This window comes from Panicum virgatum, chromosome 2N (assembly GCF_016808335.1).
Source record: "Panicum virgatum strain AP13 chromosome 2N, P.virgatum_v5, whole genome shotgun sequence".
Classification (NCBI taxonomy): domain Eukaryota; kingdom Viridiplantae; phylum Streptophyta; class Magnoliopsida; order Poales; family Poaceae; genus Panicum; species Panicum virgatum.
The window spans coordinates 52392764-52409165 of NC_053146.1; the positions used below are offsets into that span (position 1 = coordinate 52392764).

A 16402-nucleotide genomic window follows, 5' to 3' on the forward strand; every position below is an offset into this window, starting at 1 on the left:
CGCCAGGAGCTGTCTACTTTTCTGGCCGTTTGGCACGGGGGCGTCGGGCCGTTTCAGGTTGGTGCGTCGACCGGGGCGGCGATCGCAGGTAGACATGGCAGGGGGGACGTTCAGGTTCAAGTCGTAGTAGTCGTCCAGCACCGGACAGGCTCCTCGCCTGGGACGGAACCGCGCCGCATGCCCGTGGTGCTGCTCTGATCGCGTTCCTCGCGCCGCCGTTTCCTGGCCAGCTTCTGCCGTAGTTTCGACGGATCAGCGCTGGCCGGCGAAGCAGGGGAACCTGAGTCGAGTAACAGTGAGCCGAGCGGCACAGGTTCAGGCACGCCAGCAGTAACTCGCTGCCCTTTACGCTACCATTTCGCTTGGCGCAGTTGCAAGCCAAACAAGCTGACATCCGCAGTCGTTGCAGAGTCTGTTCGTAGCGCTGCGATCCAACGTACCAGCACTACTAGGACTTTTGAACAAGCAGCCAGGTTGAAATCATACGGGATTTTCTTTTCAGAAAGAAATCATACGGGATGCAAACTCTGAAACCATGATTACAAGCACGGATTTCATAACGAATCTGAATAGTATATAAGGAAAAGGATTTATCTCAGATGCAATCCCCTCCGGGTGACAAGGGTGAAAACAGATCTGTGACAATTGCAACTACAGAAAGAGAGGCTGAACACGTTACAGTATACGCCCCCATCACTCAAAATTTAGGGGCAGCAATGTACCAAGGAAGTGTTTCGAACCATTTAACAAAACCCAGCCAATTTTGACCAATCTCCACACCACCACCTATGTTCTCCAAAGACAAAAAAGAAGAAAAAGAAATGGCTGTAGGGGAGTATGAAAAGTTTTGAAGTTTTGCTGTTCAAGTCCACTTGTGAAAATCTCTTCGACCGAGGAAATGAATGGTACTGAAGCCACCTGGGGGCCATGGAGCGACTCAACCGAAGGAACAAAATGGACTTGGTCGATAGCTAAATTAGTATGCAGACTCATTGCGCTGCGCCCACCAAAAATGTTGTTACCCACCTCCCAGTTTGCCCCCCTGATAAACGACTGATTGATGAATGGGCTGACAGAGATCTTATCTTAGTCGGCCACCCTCTCATAAAACAGAATGTAAGCCTTGCAGTTCAGAACTTCCTCCAGAGAGGCTTCTCTCACTTGTCCATCGCTTGCATAAAACCAAGACTTCAAGCCACTGCTCTGCTGCTGCCGACCTCCAATCTTGGCAGCTCTCACGTATGCAATATAATGACCACCTGTCATTGTTCCCAAGTGCTCGACAACACCAACAAGACGATATGCAGTGTTGTTTTCCTTACATCTGCAGGTAACAGAAAATAGTGATGAACAGGCCAATCACAAGGCTGCAAAGAACTATTGCAGTGTTGCTGCTGATATAGAATCACAAGATTCACAATCATGCCCACTCCTATCATATAGAATCATAAGATTATAGAAGAAGCGATGATCGTCAAGGTCTCATCCAAAGGTTATAGAATCACAAATTATAATTGTGTAGGCAGTAAGTATAGAATTCTGCTCCACATTATGCTAAGTCAAAAGAATATAAATGTGTGCACACTTGTTTGGTTAACAAAGATGGGAATCTGGAACATGAAGATTTCTTTTCTTCTCTTTCTTAGGGGCGCACGCCCAACACACACAAACCTGATGCACACATTTGAGAAGAAACTGCATGCCAATGCTACATCCCACGATCCCATTCTATAATAAAAAAATCAGAAAAATTGGATAGTTTATTTACTAGTGTACTGTGCACACACATTTACTGTTTGTCAATTTGCAGTAGTATGCTATTTTGGTCATTTAGTGGGTAACATATTACTTAAAAGCCTGAAAGAAGCAGCCCCTTTGTATCATTAACAATTTAACATGCTTTTGCAAATAAATAAAAAAAAGACAAATACTTCAAATCGAAATCATGATTAAACCCTGATGAAACCCTGATGAAAAAGTTCGATGTTTAACTCTTTCTTTAATGGATAGGAGCATGAAAGCTTTGAATCAGACAATAAGACAGCAAGCAATCAGCAATTATCTTTCCATCATTCTATGCAGAAAATCCTAGCGCATCACAACCCATAAACCTAGGGACATGATCCAAAATTTATGGCATGGCTATCTACTTCTTGGTAATCATCAATAAGAAAAGTTACTCTAATTTCTTCACAAGAAGAAAATAAAATTATGACAAAAAGAAACAACCTGCATTCAATCGAATCAGATCAGTAATGTGGTTATTCAGACAACAAGGGTGAGGTGTTGTGTATGAGGAACCAACACTTTGGAATGTACCAGCCAAAGCATGACACTTCATTTTTTCTCTCTCAGTATGTGTCAATGCATGTTACTTGCAAGAGTACTATTAGTTGATTAGACACTATAAATGATCAGCAGGTAAAGAATATACTCATGATGCCTTCACCATATGGCCAGTAGGAATAAAGTTATAATGAATACGAATTGCAGCAAAGCAGAAAACAATTGACTTATTGAAGGAAAAAATAGATAGATTCAGAAGTACACAGTACCTTGGGTCCATGAATGGCTGTATATCAAGCATCTCCTTAAAGCGCACGTGCCCTTTCAATTTCTTATATCGACCATGGGAATCCTGGCTGAATCTGTTCAAGTTAATCGTCAATACAGGTGGAGCCTTGCTTATAAGAATTCTTCTCATTGCAGCTCTGAAAACCTTTGTCTCGTCCTCTTTCTTCTTATTTTGGCTATCTTGCAATTGCTGTGCCTTACCAACCATCTTCATTCGCTTCCTCCTGCCTTGATTCCTTGTGATGACATCTTCATTATCTTTTGCACTCTGCAAGGTTTTTTGTGCATCCGATGGAAGGCTACTAGACACAACTTCTTCAGCACCACCACCATGTTCAGCTTCTACATTGTTAGTTGCACTGCAAGAGACAGAATCACTATCACAACTCACTGGTGCACTTGTAGAATCAGCGGTTATATCCACATTATGTCCATCATTATACTGGATATCTGCATCATGTTGTTGCTTATTCAAAGATGAGGACTCCAGTTCTAAGCTTCTCAAATCCACACTCTGTTCCTTATGGTCAGTCTGACTGTTTGACGGTCCAGTCTTCTCAACTGTGAACGCTGCAACAGTTCTCTGTGTAGTACTATTTTCTGTGTCTGGAAAATTACCATTGCAGTTTTGTTCACGGTCAGCCAAAGAAGGATTCACACATCCACCTTCCTTGCAATGTATACCAGAATGTAAATTGTCAGAGCAATCATCAGTTACCATAAGCTGATCAATGTCTTTTTTGCAACCATCAGTAATCATAACCTGATCAATGTCCTCTTTGCTGCACCTCATGATCAACTTCTCACCATCTTGTCTTCTATCACCACCGGCCATCATCTCCTCACTATCCTTTATTTCAGCACCATCCGTCATCTCCACGACATTTTTTGCTTCATCAGCGCTTAGGCGTGCAGCATTAGTACAGTGCTCACACAACCATGGTTCAGATAGCAGCTCTGATTCAGTATACAAAGCCAAGCAGCCCTCAACTGATACAGGAGCATTACTATCATCTACCTCATCATCAGCACTATTACTACTCCAAGCCATCACATCAATATCTTCAGCTTTACCATTTTCTTTCTTGACTTCAGAAGTAACTTCTGGTTCATTGAACATATCACCAAAACCAAAGTCATCTTGCTCAACATCTCCACCATATGCAGGTTGAATATTATTTTCCGTTACTGGAGAAACATCTGGAGGAGGAACAGCACATTCTGAATTCTGTGAATTTTCTATGGTTTCATCCATTTCCTTGGCAGTGGTATCAAATTCTTTATAAGGAAGTAAGATAACAGGCTGCAAGAGGGGAGCATCATCAACGGTGTTCTCACCTGAGTGCTCAGAACCCAACATTTGCTCTTTAGGTAGGGCATCATCCTGAGGGTGTAAAGGATCATGTGCAGCATCCTTACTTTCCCAAATCTGTCCTGCTTCAGTAGAATCTGCAGAATCAAGAATCTCAGATTTTGTTTCATCTGCATCGGCAAGGTAATCCAACCAGCATATATTCTCCACATTTAAAGTGGCCTTTTGTTCTTGATTAGACACAGAAGCACATGACTCACTGCAGATAGAGGGCTCTAGCTCTTTCTCGCTGACTACCTGTTTGAGTTCTGAACCAGGAATTTGGGAATTGTTGCACGCAGCAATTGTTTGAATCTGTTCTTTGTTACTCTCCACTGAAGGAGATGCTCGAGCAGGAATCTTCCCATATCTGCGACTTTTGTTCCTATCTCGTATGGATTGTTTGGTCTTCTTTGCGGGTGGGGATGAAACACTCTTGGTAGGAGGCCTCCATGATGGAACTGGGAGTGAGAGATCAAGGAATTGATCTTGTTTCACAGAACTGTGTGAGCATTCTGTGCTGGACACAGTACTAGACAGCTGACCCCCAAAGATGGAGTCCACAATTGTGGGGACCCCTGCATCTGATGCTTCTTCCACTAGCTTCCGTGCTTCAGTTTCCTCAGTACGTAAACCATCAAGAAAACATCGGAGTAATTCATGGCTATCCTGCATCTGGTAGCCCCTGAACTGTGGATATTTTGAGCAAATGCTTGAGAAGAGATTCTTCGGGCTAAGCGCCCCTCCTGCATGGTTTGAAGCACTTGTCTCTGCAAAGAGCTTCTTCAGTGACATAGCAAGGGCCCCTGTAGGAACATTTGGTCCTAACATCTTCCTGCGCAACCTATCAAGAGCGAGGAGGTTCTGCAGCACCGCATTGAAGAAGCATGTGTTTCCAAGATTTGGCAGCCCTTTGATCACATTAGCATGGGGGTTAACCAAACCTGATGCATCAGTATCCTCGATACCAACCACCTTGTCATCCACAACTGCTGCCACAACTGTCTCTAATTTGGGCATCTCAATTGGCACCTCCTTTTCACATGACAAGCAATATGCAACTGTTGGGTCGTCATACCTTGCAGCCCACCAATGCCGGTCCTGCTTAGCATGCCGTCTGGCATGGCCATAGGGCTTGGTATCCTCTACTGCACCACCACAAAAATGCCGACCACAGTCCAAGCAGACCCACATATCACTTTTATCAGCCTTTGCCTGTGCCTTGGCAGCAGCGCCTTTAGAGGCGCCTCCTTTCTTCTTCTTCCCACCTTTCTCCTTGCTTCCAGCACCACCTTTCTTTCTTGGGGCATCCTCCCTACAATGCTCGCACGATGCAACGTGCTTGGAAGACAAGATCTCCAGGAGGACCTTGTCCAAATGGGCACTGTCACGGTTGTAGTGGCCGCAATGCTCCCTGCCACTGGCCGACGCAGTTGCTTCTTCTGCTGAGTGGCTTGTGTCTTGCCATGCCGCATCGCCAGGTCCAACATCTGAGGATGAGGCTGAACGACCCCGTTCCTGCGCTTTACGCAGGTTCTTGGGCTTGGCCTTCACCTTCTTCCCCATCAATACTGGATAGGGGCGGAATCAGCCAGGGGCATACGGGGGTTCAAAACCCCCCAAAGTCTATCTCTGCAAAACGAACTGCAACCACAGGTCGTGTAGATTGATCTTCCCCCAAGCAGAAGAACCTAACCATACCAAACCAAACCAAAGATGGACGGATTAGCGACAAATTGAATGAAGAGAAAGAACAATATGATTGCTCTGTCACAGCAAAGAAGAGATCCCTAGACGAGCTGCAAGAACAAAGGCATCTTAAACTACGAGTGCCCCTTACCAACGAAACAAATCGAGCCAAGCCCGGATGGATCTGCCCTCCGCTACTGTCCCGCACCAGTAGAGGACGGGGGAGAGGGCGCTGGCGACGCCCCTCTACTTGAGAAGGCTTCGGAGGAGGACGTCCTGGCTGGTTGTGTCCCGTCGCCGGCGGTGAGGACGCCGGCGATGAGGCACAAGAAATAGGCGGCGCTAGAATAGGAACTAACGAGAGCGAGCAAGGGGGGTAAGGAAAGCTCCTTAAGTTTGCACCTTTCCCGTTTTACCCTCGGATAGGGTTTTGTGTCCGAATCGAAACTGGGCCCGGTTCTCTTCAAATCGGTTCCGCTTCAAGTAGGGTTTGGGGGCGGAGCTCTCCTATCCCCGCGTGCTTCGCCGGAGTAGGCGCGGTGGCTCGGGAGGGGGCGGCGGTGATTGGGATCGGCCGGGGTGGGGCAACGGGGACTGGGATGGATTTGGAAGGGAGTACAAGGGATGATGCGGTCGAACCGGCCGTGCGGTGGCCGGTGGAGGTCAATGGCGGGGGTGGAGGGAAAGTGGCGCCGGCTTGCAGTCCGCGGCGGGTGCGCAGCGCGGGATAGGCGGCGGCGGCGGCGGCGGCGGCGGTGATTGGGGTCGGCTGGGGTGGGGCAACGGGGACTAGGATGGATTTGGAAGGGTGGATTGGTGTGGCAGCAATCTGATGGCCGTGAGGGTGTGAGCTGCTGGAAGGAACTATACACCGCTGCGCCCTCACCTTGCTTGCCCTGCCCCTGCTTGCATCATCAAGCTTGCTTACCTTCCCTACACCGCCGCGCCTGATTCAAGGGCTCGCACCAGAGCTCATGGTCATGGGGATAGGAGTTGTGTCTCAGGAAGCAAAGCTGGTGGAGGAAAAGAGAGTTAGCGGCGAGAGAGGCGCTGCCTCGGCTCCACCTCCCTTCACCACCGCTATGATCACGCGCGGCACGCTTCATTTGGAAAGACAAAGAGGGAGGCAGTTTCGGTCTGCTGGTTTTGGCATTTAGGGCAAAAGTAGAATGCAGCAATTAAAGAAAGTAGCCGAGAAGTAACGGAAAAGGCAAGAAAAATTGGATTTAACATGCAAGAGGGTGCAGAGGATTGGGGAATTGAGCTACAATTCGAGATAGATCTAGGGAGAAACGATCTCCTTTCGTCGTTGTACCTCCTTGCCACTGCCGCCGCCGCCGCCGCCGCCGCTGGTGGCCCATCCCGGCCAAGGATTTGTAGCCTTCTCCAGGATCGTGGAGTTCTTCGGTGGTATCACAAGCTCGGTTGTTTTTGCTACCTATTGAAGGTTGTTACATCTCCCCCTCTTGCTTTGTTTGTTTTGTTTCATAGTCCATCCATCTGAAATGGGTCTGTGTTGAATCTGCATATATGCTGACGGATTTGTGTATTAGAGAGTTTGATACCCTGTGATAAGTAATACAAAAGGAGATACCATGTTTTCATGTGAGTTATGATGAGAAACTTGAGTATTAAGGTTGATATGGTAGTAGATAGACTGCTAGAGGAGTTAACATAATTGTTTCATAGAAGGGTTTATTAGATACATGTCATTACAACTTTGCTGATTTTGAAACATTCCACCACAAAGGTTGATTTTAGAGATGTCATCGCAATTTGCTTTTTATTTGAGATATGATGGAAGTGGTGGCAGACTCAACCTTGGGTGGATCTGCTCGTGTTCATCTCTGGGGACAGAAGAGCTCACTCCAGAAGGATGCCAGCCTGCTAGTGATGAGGGAGGCCTCCGTCGCTGCACAGATCCTGCTGGCAGGGTAAAGAGGGCCTGGGGTCGTGTCTCGAGGCCTGTGGTGGCGGGGAAATATTGAGCCATAGAGGAGGGGGAGGAGGTGGCCACGGGAGATGGCTAGAGAAGGAAGACGAGGGTAGTTTGGTCCAAACATCTCAAATAAAAAGCTAATTTTGATGGCATGTCTAAGATTTTGACCTGTTTAGTGACATACTTGAAAAATGGCGATAAGGGGATGGATCTGATTAACCCTTTCATGAAAGGGTGGACAAGAAGGATGTATGCTCCCTTGCAACTGTTTTGTATGTATTGTGCATGCCTTGCTTGCAATTAATGTTAAGGTGGTAGTAGTCCAGGTAATGTGGCATGCAATTTTGTGTTTGGGATGAGAACAATTCTCCAGTTTTGGTCGACCAGTTTAGGGGCTTCCTCTTTACTCAAGGGAAGAAGTGAGATAGTAGGGTGAGGGCACATTTACTCAATTTTCTTTGATTACAGTTTTTTTCTTACTACATTTGGTAGTTTTTGTATGGGTTAGGTCCCCCGCCCCCAATCGCAAAAAAAAAAATCCAGATTTGGACCCAAACTTCTACTTACATAAGTTCACCGTTTTCATGCCACAACTCAAAGCTGGCATATCTGGTGCTTGAGGATACATCAGCTTGTGCTAGAATGTGAGAAACAACCATTGCCCCCTCAACAGCTGATCATCGCTGAATAGCCTGGATGTGTAGTGTTTGGCACATGGTGTGCACCAAGTTCACATGCGCTGTGCCTTGTAGGTACTGGACCCAGATTCAGTGGCTGGTAAACCTTGTAGGTATTGAATGTAATGCACATTACTCACAAGCTTCATTTACATTGGCTGGTGGGCAATGCCATGGCTGCATGCATGTTACTCAATGCTCTAGCTACCTTGTGAATGTCCTAATATCAGGTTGGGTTCCACAGCTCAATTCAAAGTGTATGTTCCAAATCTTTTTTTTATCTGGAAATAGTTGTCACGTTGGTCGAAATCTGGAAAGTAGACTGAAAAATGTCCAATTCGTGCAAAATCTACCTCTGATAGGTTGTACTTCTCTTAAGGCTTGATGAAAGTTAGTCTGCATGTTGACAAAGTTGACACACACAAAATTTGCTATGGTGAGTTTTGGACTGTTTTAAGCACAATTTTAATTGGGCCATGCATCCAAGCAGCTTTAGAGCTACTCAGACTGATGCAATGCCATGACCTAGCTAGAGCTTTACTATCATAATATGATATCATGCCGGATATTTAAGTTTAAAATTTCCATTGTGACTCCTGGTTTTTAGTAAGTTGATATGGATAAAGAGACGTCATGAATATATTCTTGTGCTCCATGAATTCATCGCCATCTTCTAAACACAGCTAACATGTGTCCCTCTTGGATACTGGCATTTCCTTTTCCAAAAGCTTTATTTCTCTCTTTTTCTTGAGGTAGTTTCTATGAGCATATGATTTTAAAATCATGCCTGATTTTGAAACACATTCATCATTTGGCATTTTAGAGACTGATGCACACCACTGTGATTGGGAAAAGTAGTGTTGTTAACCTTCAAAACCCAATGTGCCAACATGTAGTCAGACACCTGGTTGCACAAGTGACATTTTCTGGCTGAATAAGAGGCACTGACCAATTGTTCTCATAATCTTATATGCTCATCAGTAGCTATAGATACTGGAAAAGGAAATGGAACTTATATTCCTCCAAAATTGTCTCTACGTGTCATCATCAATACTACTGAACTGCTAACGGAATAGTGGACTTTGGTTTTTATTCGTAGTCTGCATATGTGATCAAGAAACATATTTTTTTTATCTCTGTCTTTTCTGGAATGATTTGAAGAAAGTAGAAGATATACTTATGCAGCATCCATTATCTTAACTACTACTCCCTCCATTCCAAAATGTAGGTCTTTTTTACTTTTCTAGGTTCATAGTGTACATATGTCTAGGTGCATAGCAAAAGTTACTAGAAAAGTCAAAATGACCTACATTTTGGAACGGAGGGAGTAGAATATATTTGTCTTTTTGAACTCTGATCTCTCTCTTTTTTTTAATAAAAGTTAGCAGTATATTTTGCTCCTGTATCATGGCCTCTGCTGTTTAGCATGAGATTGCATAATCTATATTTGCAATTCTGCTAGTATCTACAGCATCACAACTGCACCATACTTTAACAAATCCTCTATATGATCTGTAAAAAAACACTGAAAGGCTCATGTATCTTGTTTGCTTTTACTACCAGGAATACTGAAGATGGAAGCCCCAAATTCTTCAGTGGTATCAGTTGACCGTGGTCATATATTGCCTGGTTTTGCCAAGCCTGGTTTTGCCAAGCTTCAGGGTAAAGATTTTGAGTATGTTATACAGAAATATTCAATCATCTTGGGGCGCAGTACTAAAACATGCAAAGTAGATTTGGATCTTTCTGAACTTGGTGGGGGCAGAGGCCCACGTGTTTCCCGTCATCATGCACGTATATTCTATGATTTTGATCGCCACCATTTTGCCCTTGAAGTTCTTGGCAAAAATGGATGCAGCATCGGGAATTTCACTTATCTCCCAGGTAGTGATCCAATTAAACTGGAATCCCAGTACCTCATTGAGATTGCTGGCAAAAAGTTCTACTTTCTCCTAGCAATTCGCTCTGTCGCTGCCACTCTTGCTGCATGGGGTGCTCATGCTTCCTCAGTGCCCCAATCATCATCCTTGATGCTTCCTGATGGCCCTGGGCATTCGTATGCTGATGGTTATGACCCTAGCAATGGTGAAAACGGGGTGAGGCAAAGCAGGAGGTTTTCTGGAGAGCTGGACATCTCTAACAGCGATGGCATTGCTGCTGATCCAGCTGGAACAGATGGTGAATCTGGTATGTTATCTCTGCTACATACTTACCCAAGATACATTTCCCTCCTGTTTTCCTGCATTCTTGCATGCTAACAGAAAGTATTAGAGGATTTACTAGGAATGAATTAATAGTGAGCAAGGCATCCTTTCTTTTGGCTGCAAAATAGGAATATGTTGAAATCAGTTTCTGAACATTTTGAAATGTCAATGTCTTTTCCTGGCAGAGAATGATACAGAGGATCAACAACTCCTAGATGAAGAGAAAGATATCGTGTCATCTCTTGTACTCCTGATACCTGACATATGTAGTCCTGGAGAATGGGTGCCTATGGAGAAACTCCATTCAGAGGTTTGTCGTGGAAGAATAATCCATTTCTGTACAGATTCTTGGAATTCTAAAAGAAACAAAACATTATGGAAATATGCTGTCATCTTAACTAGCAAAAGTTTTTTGAATCAGTTTAACTAGCAAAAATTGGCTTACGTCTTGTTATTGTTGGGTTAAACTTGACATAATTGAGTATTGAATTATTGATCATTGTTCTATAAATGCTAAACTAAATTCAAATCCAAGACTGCTTTGTCTCGTATTATCCATTCAATATGTTACGCACTGCATATATATAGTTGTCGTAGCAGCTACCAAACAATTTCCTAGCAGTATGCATGGTTTGCAATGTAGGTGACTAAAGTGGTGGTTGCATTGTTGCAAAGTCGAATGTGCAAAATTATTAAGAAGAATATATAGTTGTCATGTTTATAAATTGATAGGTGGTATCTATTCTTCATCTAGAAAGGCTCTCTGTACACATTGCCAACTTGAAGTTTGGATATATTTTTAAGATCTTGATATTGAATATGGCATCCACCACTTCCAGAGCTGCCTGACAACCACTACCTCCAGCCAATTATTAACCTGCCATCTGCTCTTGAGAACTTTGGCTACAATACTATGATCATATGATTATTTATCAGTGCATTGCTATGCTTTCGAACACACTATGCCTTAGGCATGTGCTGTGCAACTGTTTGACGTGCAGACTCATTCTTGGTTATCTGCAGCTTCTTGAACGCTTTGGTTATAACTGGCCTAGTGCCAGGGTCAGGAGGTACCTGCAACAACAGGACGCCTCAGTCTCATCAACTGAAACAGAAGGCAGGCCATGGTGCAACCTGTTGCCACTACTCAGGAAGTATCCAGATGATTTTGTCCTGAGCTCAGTGACCAGAGGGGAAGTAACAACAGAGTATGTTGGGTTGGTATCCCTAGTGTCCTTGGGGAATGGACCATGAACCTTAAAACAGTTCTCTGAATTCTGATGCTGCTCAGGCCATCATCAGCCTTTGTTCTAAAGAAACCGGGACATGTTGTTTGTATCCGAGGCTCATGTTGTAGGGCCTATCATGATGTATTGTAAACCTGTGCACCTTCGTTGTGGGTATCTTTAGGATTTGATCTGTGCAGTCCATTGCAACAATTTGCAAACTTTCTTTCGACAGAGTTGGTTCTGTTTGGACAATTGTCAGTGTGTTTAGCTTGTTCATCTGCTTATTTCTTGTTGCATAATAGCGGGGAGGGCTCTAAGCTGCTAGTAGAACAGCAGAATCTGGTGTCCGTAGGAATTTCTCCGCCAACATTTTCAGGATGTGGAATGGTTGTTGTAGAGCGTTTTCATTTCTATCACACGATGGATTTGAAGCAATTCGCTTTGTTCGCTTGACTGTGATTGATGCTGATTTGTTATAAGAGAACAGTACTGTTGACTGGCTGGTGGCTGGTGCTGATTTAGTATGAGAGAATAGTATTGCTGGCTGGCTGACAAATACTGCTGGCTGATAAGCCAAACCCAAACAAACAGAGCGAATATCACCGGTTCGCATGGGTAGCATTTGGTCTATTGTATGGGAAGCCACCGCCTAGCAGATTATTGGGCCAACCTTAACCCTCTTCCTCAATTATAAAAGACCAGCATTTTGGAAAATTTCCCATAACGCAAAGTTATGTCTGTAACAAACTTCACGCTGCAAGACTGCATCCATGAAAAAATTTGGGTTTTGGCACTGTAGTATATTTCATTGTTACTTGACAGATAATATCCAATCGTGAACTAATTAGACTTAAAAAAATCATCTCGTGCTAATCAGTTAAATCATGTAATTAGTTATTTTTTCAACTGCATTTAATGTTTCATGCATGTGTCCGAAGATTCGATGTGACGGATATTATGCAAACTTTTTTTGAAACTAAACAAAGCCTAAAATTTGTTCAAGTAGGGCATGTCAGGTTGACGTAAAGTTGGAGTTGCTGGAGAAACACTGGTTATTGCATCACGAAACATTGTCCACTGGTACAAAACGGACAGTTACAGGCTCCAATGAATGTCACAAATCGGCACAGTTAGATGATACGGCCCAAATGGTAACAAAACCATCACAAAATTGTGGTACTTTGATTCTGAAAGGACGCTAGGCCAGCCGCGATAAGCAAAATGGAGCAAACAACAGAACACTCAACCATTTTTATCTAGCTAGCTTCCTCCACACAGTGCGCCCACGGTTGATCTCATCCCCGTTCCCGGCAAATCTCAAGCAGTGCAGGAACTGCTGCCGCTCTTCTTTGTGTTGTGTTGAAGAAGCAGAACCGTTCATGCTTTTCTCCTCTCCTTCCTCTATGTAAGTAAGTGAATCAACTATGTCATCGTGTTGGCACTCTCTTCTGTAGTCAAGAGTGATGGTTTGCAACTCGTGCGTATCAATTATATCTTGAGGTATGCTCTGCCGTTTTGAAGGTAGAAAAAAGAATTATCAGAAACCATCACAAAATCAATAAAGATGGTAATTTCGATTTAGAAGGAAAATACTATTACGAAACGAGTCATTTCGAACTATACTCTGATTAGATATCCCACATAAACCAAAGTTTAAAAGCAGGATTGAAAGTAAGGAAAAGGCTAGTGGAACACTTACTTCAAGGACCCAACCAATGTAGGTAACATTATTGACATGTTGGTTCATGTCCAGATCAGCTCTTCTTGGCTGCAGTTAACAAATAAATGTTTGTCAGCACTGGAAGTAGTGCAGCTAAGAACTGGATTGTTCACAAACGAAAGAAAAACTGACCACTAGTCCTAGTCTTGAGTATTGTGCAGGATCTGAAAGAATTGGAATCTTCTTCAAACTGCCATTATTTTCCTCTGGGAATGCTAATCTGCACAACCGTAACTTGTTTACAATTCTTATAACTACAGTATGAGATTATAGTGACAATCATCACAAGTCAACAACCAAGACAATTGCATTAGATTGATTACATGCAATAAAAAAAGTTCAAGCTATTTTCATGCTATTCAGATTAGGATGCATTCATCCAATGAACTAAAGATAATGATGCTTAAAATGGCACAGATGAGTGTAAAACATCAAATAGACTTCAGCTAAGGTCCAAACGGGCAGACTGCTTAGGCACTTTCATGAACTGTACGAAAATAACAAGACTGCATGTATATGCAGAATGTCGAGAACAAAAGTGAGTCACTTTACCTTGGAGTCTTTGGACAGTGTATAAACACCTCATCCCTCACATCATCACTAACTCGCTGAAGTCTCCGTGTATTTTGGTTCATCATGACCCACTTGCTGGACAATAAGTGACATGACCCAGTTACTTGTACTGTATGCTATGATAAAACTAAAAGAAAACATAAAATGAATCTGATAAGCTCATTACTACTGTCTAGTTCTGTAACAATTTGCTGCAGTGCTAAAGCCTCATTGATTGATCTCACTTCCTAAATATGTAGGTTGCTTTCAGTAAAGACAGCAAGAATAGATATTCCCTGCTTATGCAAGTGAATGGTATAATGCCACCCAGAGGAACAGACAGGATAAAATCCACCAGTTTACGATTCACACCGATCAACTAAAGGTCAAAACCACCTGAGGTAGAATGAAGTTTCTAGAAGACGAGAGAAATTTAGCTCAAACAGGAATGAAATTACCCTTTTCCAGTTTCATTTTACTAGGAGACACAAACATGGTATGGAATGTGATTGCAAGCATCATATCAGCCTAAAAAAGAATGAAACACTGATGAACCTCTTTTAGGCCCTGCATTATACAATTATACTCGAGCAGCAAGTACCTAGTAGCTCTGCCAATAACTTCACCATTAGCCAGGTCCTTGAGGATCCAATCACGACGAGTGCCGATTCTTCCATCTTCTTGGCACCAGGTTTCAATCTCAACAACATCACCCCTACAAGCAACAGAGTTAACAGTCAGGATTAAACCTTACCAAAAAGGAAAAGGGATGTAAATAAAGGTTCAATGTAAGCTTGAAAAATTACCAAGCAGGGTACTTGTAGATCTCAATGTGCATTCGGTTCGTCACCCAAATAAGTCCGAGTTTTCTCATTGTAGTGGTCGTGGCAAAACCATCAGTGGAGAACCCAACGCTTTGGGCATGGTTACATCCTACCTCCTGTATTTACGAGAATGCTTACCATTAAAGAAATGATACAGGAAATAAAAAACAACAGTACAGGTCTATATGCTTGCTATAAATGGCAGCATTATTGATACTTCCGATCCAGTTGATCAAATGGGAACATGGGGAGTTACTCTTGTCCCATGTGGTGTGAATTTAATTTCTGAACTTAGATTTCAAACCAGCAAATGCATTGGATCCACCAAATTCCACCAATGCTAAAACTCCAGGGACCTGTACCCAATATGAATTTCGTTTGTGGATGCCAAAGCAAGCGCATCCAGGAAATTGGTGACAGCGACAACCACCACTATATTCTTCTCAGCACATGACTTAATTTGTAGCTGCTTATAGGCATTGCCTTTCAGCACGCGAATTCAAGAGCTCTTATCTCTTCTATCACAGGACTGGCAGACAGAGAAAAGCCACACTAGGTTTTAGCATTGCAAATGGCCAGTTTGTTGCATTCAGACTAGGTGCAAAATTCTATGGCCGATTTTGCCACTGTGCAACACTGAACAAGACCAGGACAGTTAGCATTTCAATCCACCAAGGCACAGACTAAGCTACACCCTAGGCTCAAACTTATAAAAAGGGTATGCCCATATTCGTGTAGTAACAGTAACCAGATTCCTCTTTCAGCATCCAATCCGAGCACAGAAGAGGAGCTCCGATTCTGCCACAAGTTTGGAGCGTCCTAAATTCAGATCCACGCATCTCAACTCTTGAATCCAAGCATATCCCGAATCCAATTAAGAAGGACACGCCACAAATCGGGGGCGCGAGCGTACCTGGAGGAGGTTGGCGATGGTCTCGACGGTGGCCGTCTTGTTGATGCCCACCTCGTAGCAGCGCACGATGAAGCTCTCCTTGTACGAGAGCCCGTCCTCCAGGAGGCTCCCCAGCCGCAGCCGCTCGGCCAGGCTCGGCCGCGCGCCGCCCCCTCCCGCCCTGGCCGCCTCCGCCTCCGCCTCCGCCTTCGTGGCGGCCGCGTGCCCCGGCGACGCCGCCTCGAGCCCGGGCACCTGCGGCGCCCCGCGCGCGCACCGCACCGCCACCCCGGGCGCCGACTCCAGCCTCCCGTGGTGGCGGAGCGGCGCGCGGCCGCATTGCGGCGGCGTGTGGCAGCGCAGCATGGGGCCCGGGTGAGGGGGGCGCGCTTCGTGGGCCGGCCGCTGCCGCCGCCGATGCGGGCGGGGTGGGGTTTACACGGGCGGCGGGTGGGGGGTGGCGCGACGGGCGCTGTACAATTGGATATGAAGACGGTGGGGGCATGGGGCAGGCGCAGGGGGAGAGGCCCGGGCGGTGGACCGGGCGCACGGGGCGATAGGAACGAGGACGGCTTGGCGACGGGAGGCGGGAGGGGAGGGGGAAGCTCCCTGGACCCGGCGCATGCGGCGGCGGTGTGGTCCACGGCCCCGCGGCGGCGATTGAATTGAAACGCTTGATCGCTCGTACACCCAGCGGTGAAGATGTCGCGCCCGGTTCGATTGCGCGCGCGGCGTGGCAGTTCCAGTGTCG

At 45.0% G+C, this 16402-nt stretch overlaps 3 protein-coding genes across 4 annotated transcripts; 1 reads left to right on the forward strand and 2 right to left on the reverse strand.

Annotated features, from left to right (window-relative positions):
- Positions 1-536: 536 nt before the first annotated feature.
- LOC120661165 (ubiquitin carboxyl-terminal hydrolase 2-like) lies at positions 537-5974 on the reverse strand. The gene is made up of 3 exons (XM_039939894.1): positions 5766-5974; positions 2556-5616; positions 537-1324 (listed from the first exon to the last, which is right to left on the reverse strand). Exons 2-3 carry the CDS (start codon positions 5489-5491, stop codon positions 1087-1089), a joined length of 3174 nt encoding a protein of 1057 aa, XP_039795828.1. The 5' UTR covers positions 5492-5616; positions 5766-5974; the 3' UTR covers positions 537-1086.
- A 429-nt stretch (positions 5975-6403) lies between these two features.
- LOC120661166 (FHA domain-containing protein FHA2-like) lies at positions 6404-11939 on the forward strand. Of its 2 annotated transcripts, none has more exons than XM_039939898.1 (4): positions 6404-7061; positions 9794-10417; positions 10620-10744; positions 11458-11915. In XM_039939898.1, exons 2-4 carry the CDS (start codon positions 9805-9807, stop codon positions 11686-11688), a joined length of 969 nt encoding a protein of 322 aa, XP_039795832.1. In that variant the 5' UTR covers positions 6404-7061; positions 9794-9804; the 3' UTR covers positions 11689-11915. The 2 variants fall into 2 exon arrangements, with proteins under 2 accessions (XP_039795832.1, XP_039795829.1); XM_039939895.1 differs by lacking the exon at positions 6404-7061 and adding an exon at positions 7074-8460 and having other exon boundaries at positions 11458-11939.
- A 758-nt stretch (positions 11940-12697) lies between these two features.
- Positions 12698-16119, reverse strand: LOC120661167 (oleoyl-acyl carrier protein thioesterase 1, chloroplastic-like). The gene is made up of 7 exons (XM_039939899.1): positions 15673-16119; positions 14742-14875; positions 14537-14650; positions 13936-14031; positions 13516-13603; positions 13363-13431; positions 12698-13170 (listed from the first exon to the last, which is right to left on the reverse strand). The coding sequence occupies exons 1-7, from the start codon at positions 16015-16017 to the stop codon at positions 12916-12918; spliced, it is 1101 nt and encodes a 366-aa protein (XP_039795833.1). The 5' UTR covers positions 16018-16119; the 3' UTR covers positions 12698-12915.
- Between the last annotated feature and the right edge of the window lie 283 nt (positions 16120-16402).

What these genes read in the sequence shown, in the direction of transcription:
- LOC120661165 (XM_039939894.1), bottom strand. Translation starts at nt 5,491, where the DNA reads ATGGGGAAGAAGGTGAAGGCCAAGCCCAAGAACCTGCGTAAAGCGCAG. An exon ending in CAGCCATTCATGGACCCAAG is followed by an intron (nt 1,325 to 2,555) that starts GTACTGTGTACT and finishes TGTTACCTGCAG; the next exon opens with ATGTAAGGAAAACAACACTG.
- LOC120661166 (XM_039939895.1), top strand. Translation starts at nt 8,250, where the DNA reads ATGTGTAGTGTTTGGCACATGGTGTGCACCAAGTTCACATGCGCTGTG. An exon ending in TGTGAATGTCCTAATATCAG is followed by an intron (nt 8,461 to 9,793) that starts GTTGGGTTCCAC and finishes TTTTACTACCAG; the next exon opens with GAATACTGAAGATGGAAGCC. An exon ending in TGGAGAAACTCCATTCAGAG is followed by an intron (nt 10,745 to 11,457) that starts GTTTGTCGTGGA and finishes GGTTATCTGCAG; the next exon opens with CTTCTTGAACGCTTTGGTTA.
- LOC120661167 (XM_039939899.1), bottom strand. Translation starts at nt 16,017, where the DNA reads ATGCTGCGCTGCCACACGCCGCCGCAATGCGGCCGCGCGCCGCTCCGC. An exon ending in CCATCGCCAACCTCCTCCAG is followed by an intron (nt 14,876 to 15,672) that starts GTACGCTCGCGC and finishes TCGTAAATACAG; the next exon opens with GAGGTAGGATGTAACCATGC. An exon ending in GTTATTGGCAGAGCTACTAG is followed by an intron (nt 14,032 to 14,536) that starts GTACTTGCTGCT and finishes CTTATTGTCCAG; the next exon opens with CAAGTGGGTCATGATGAACC.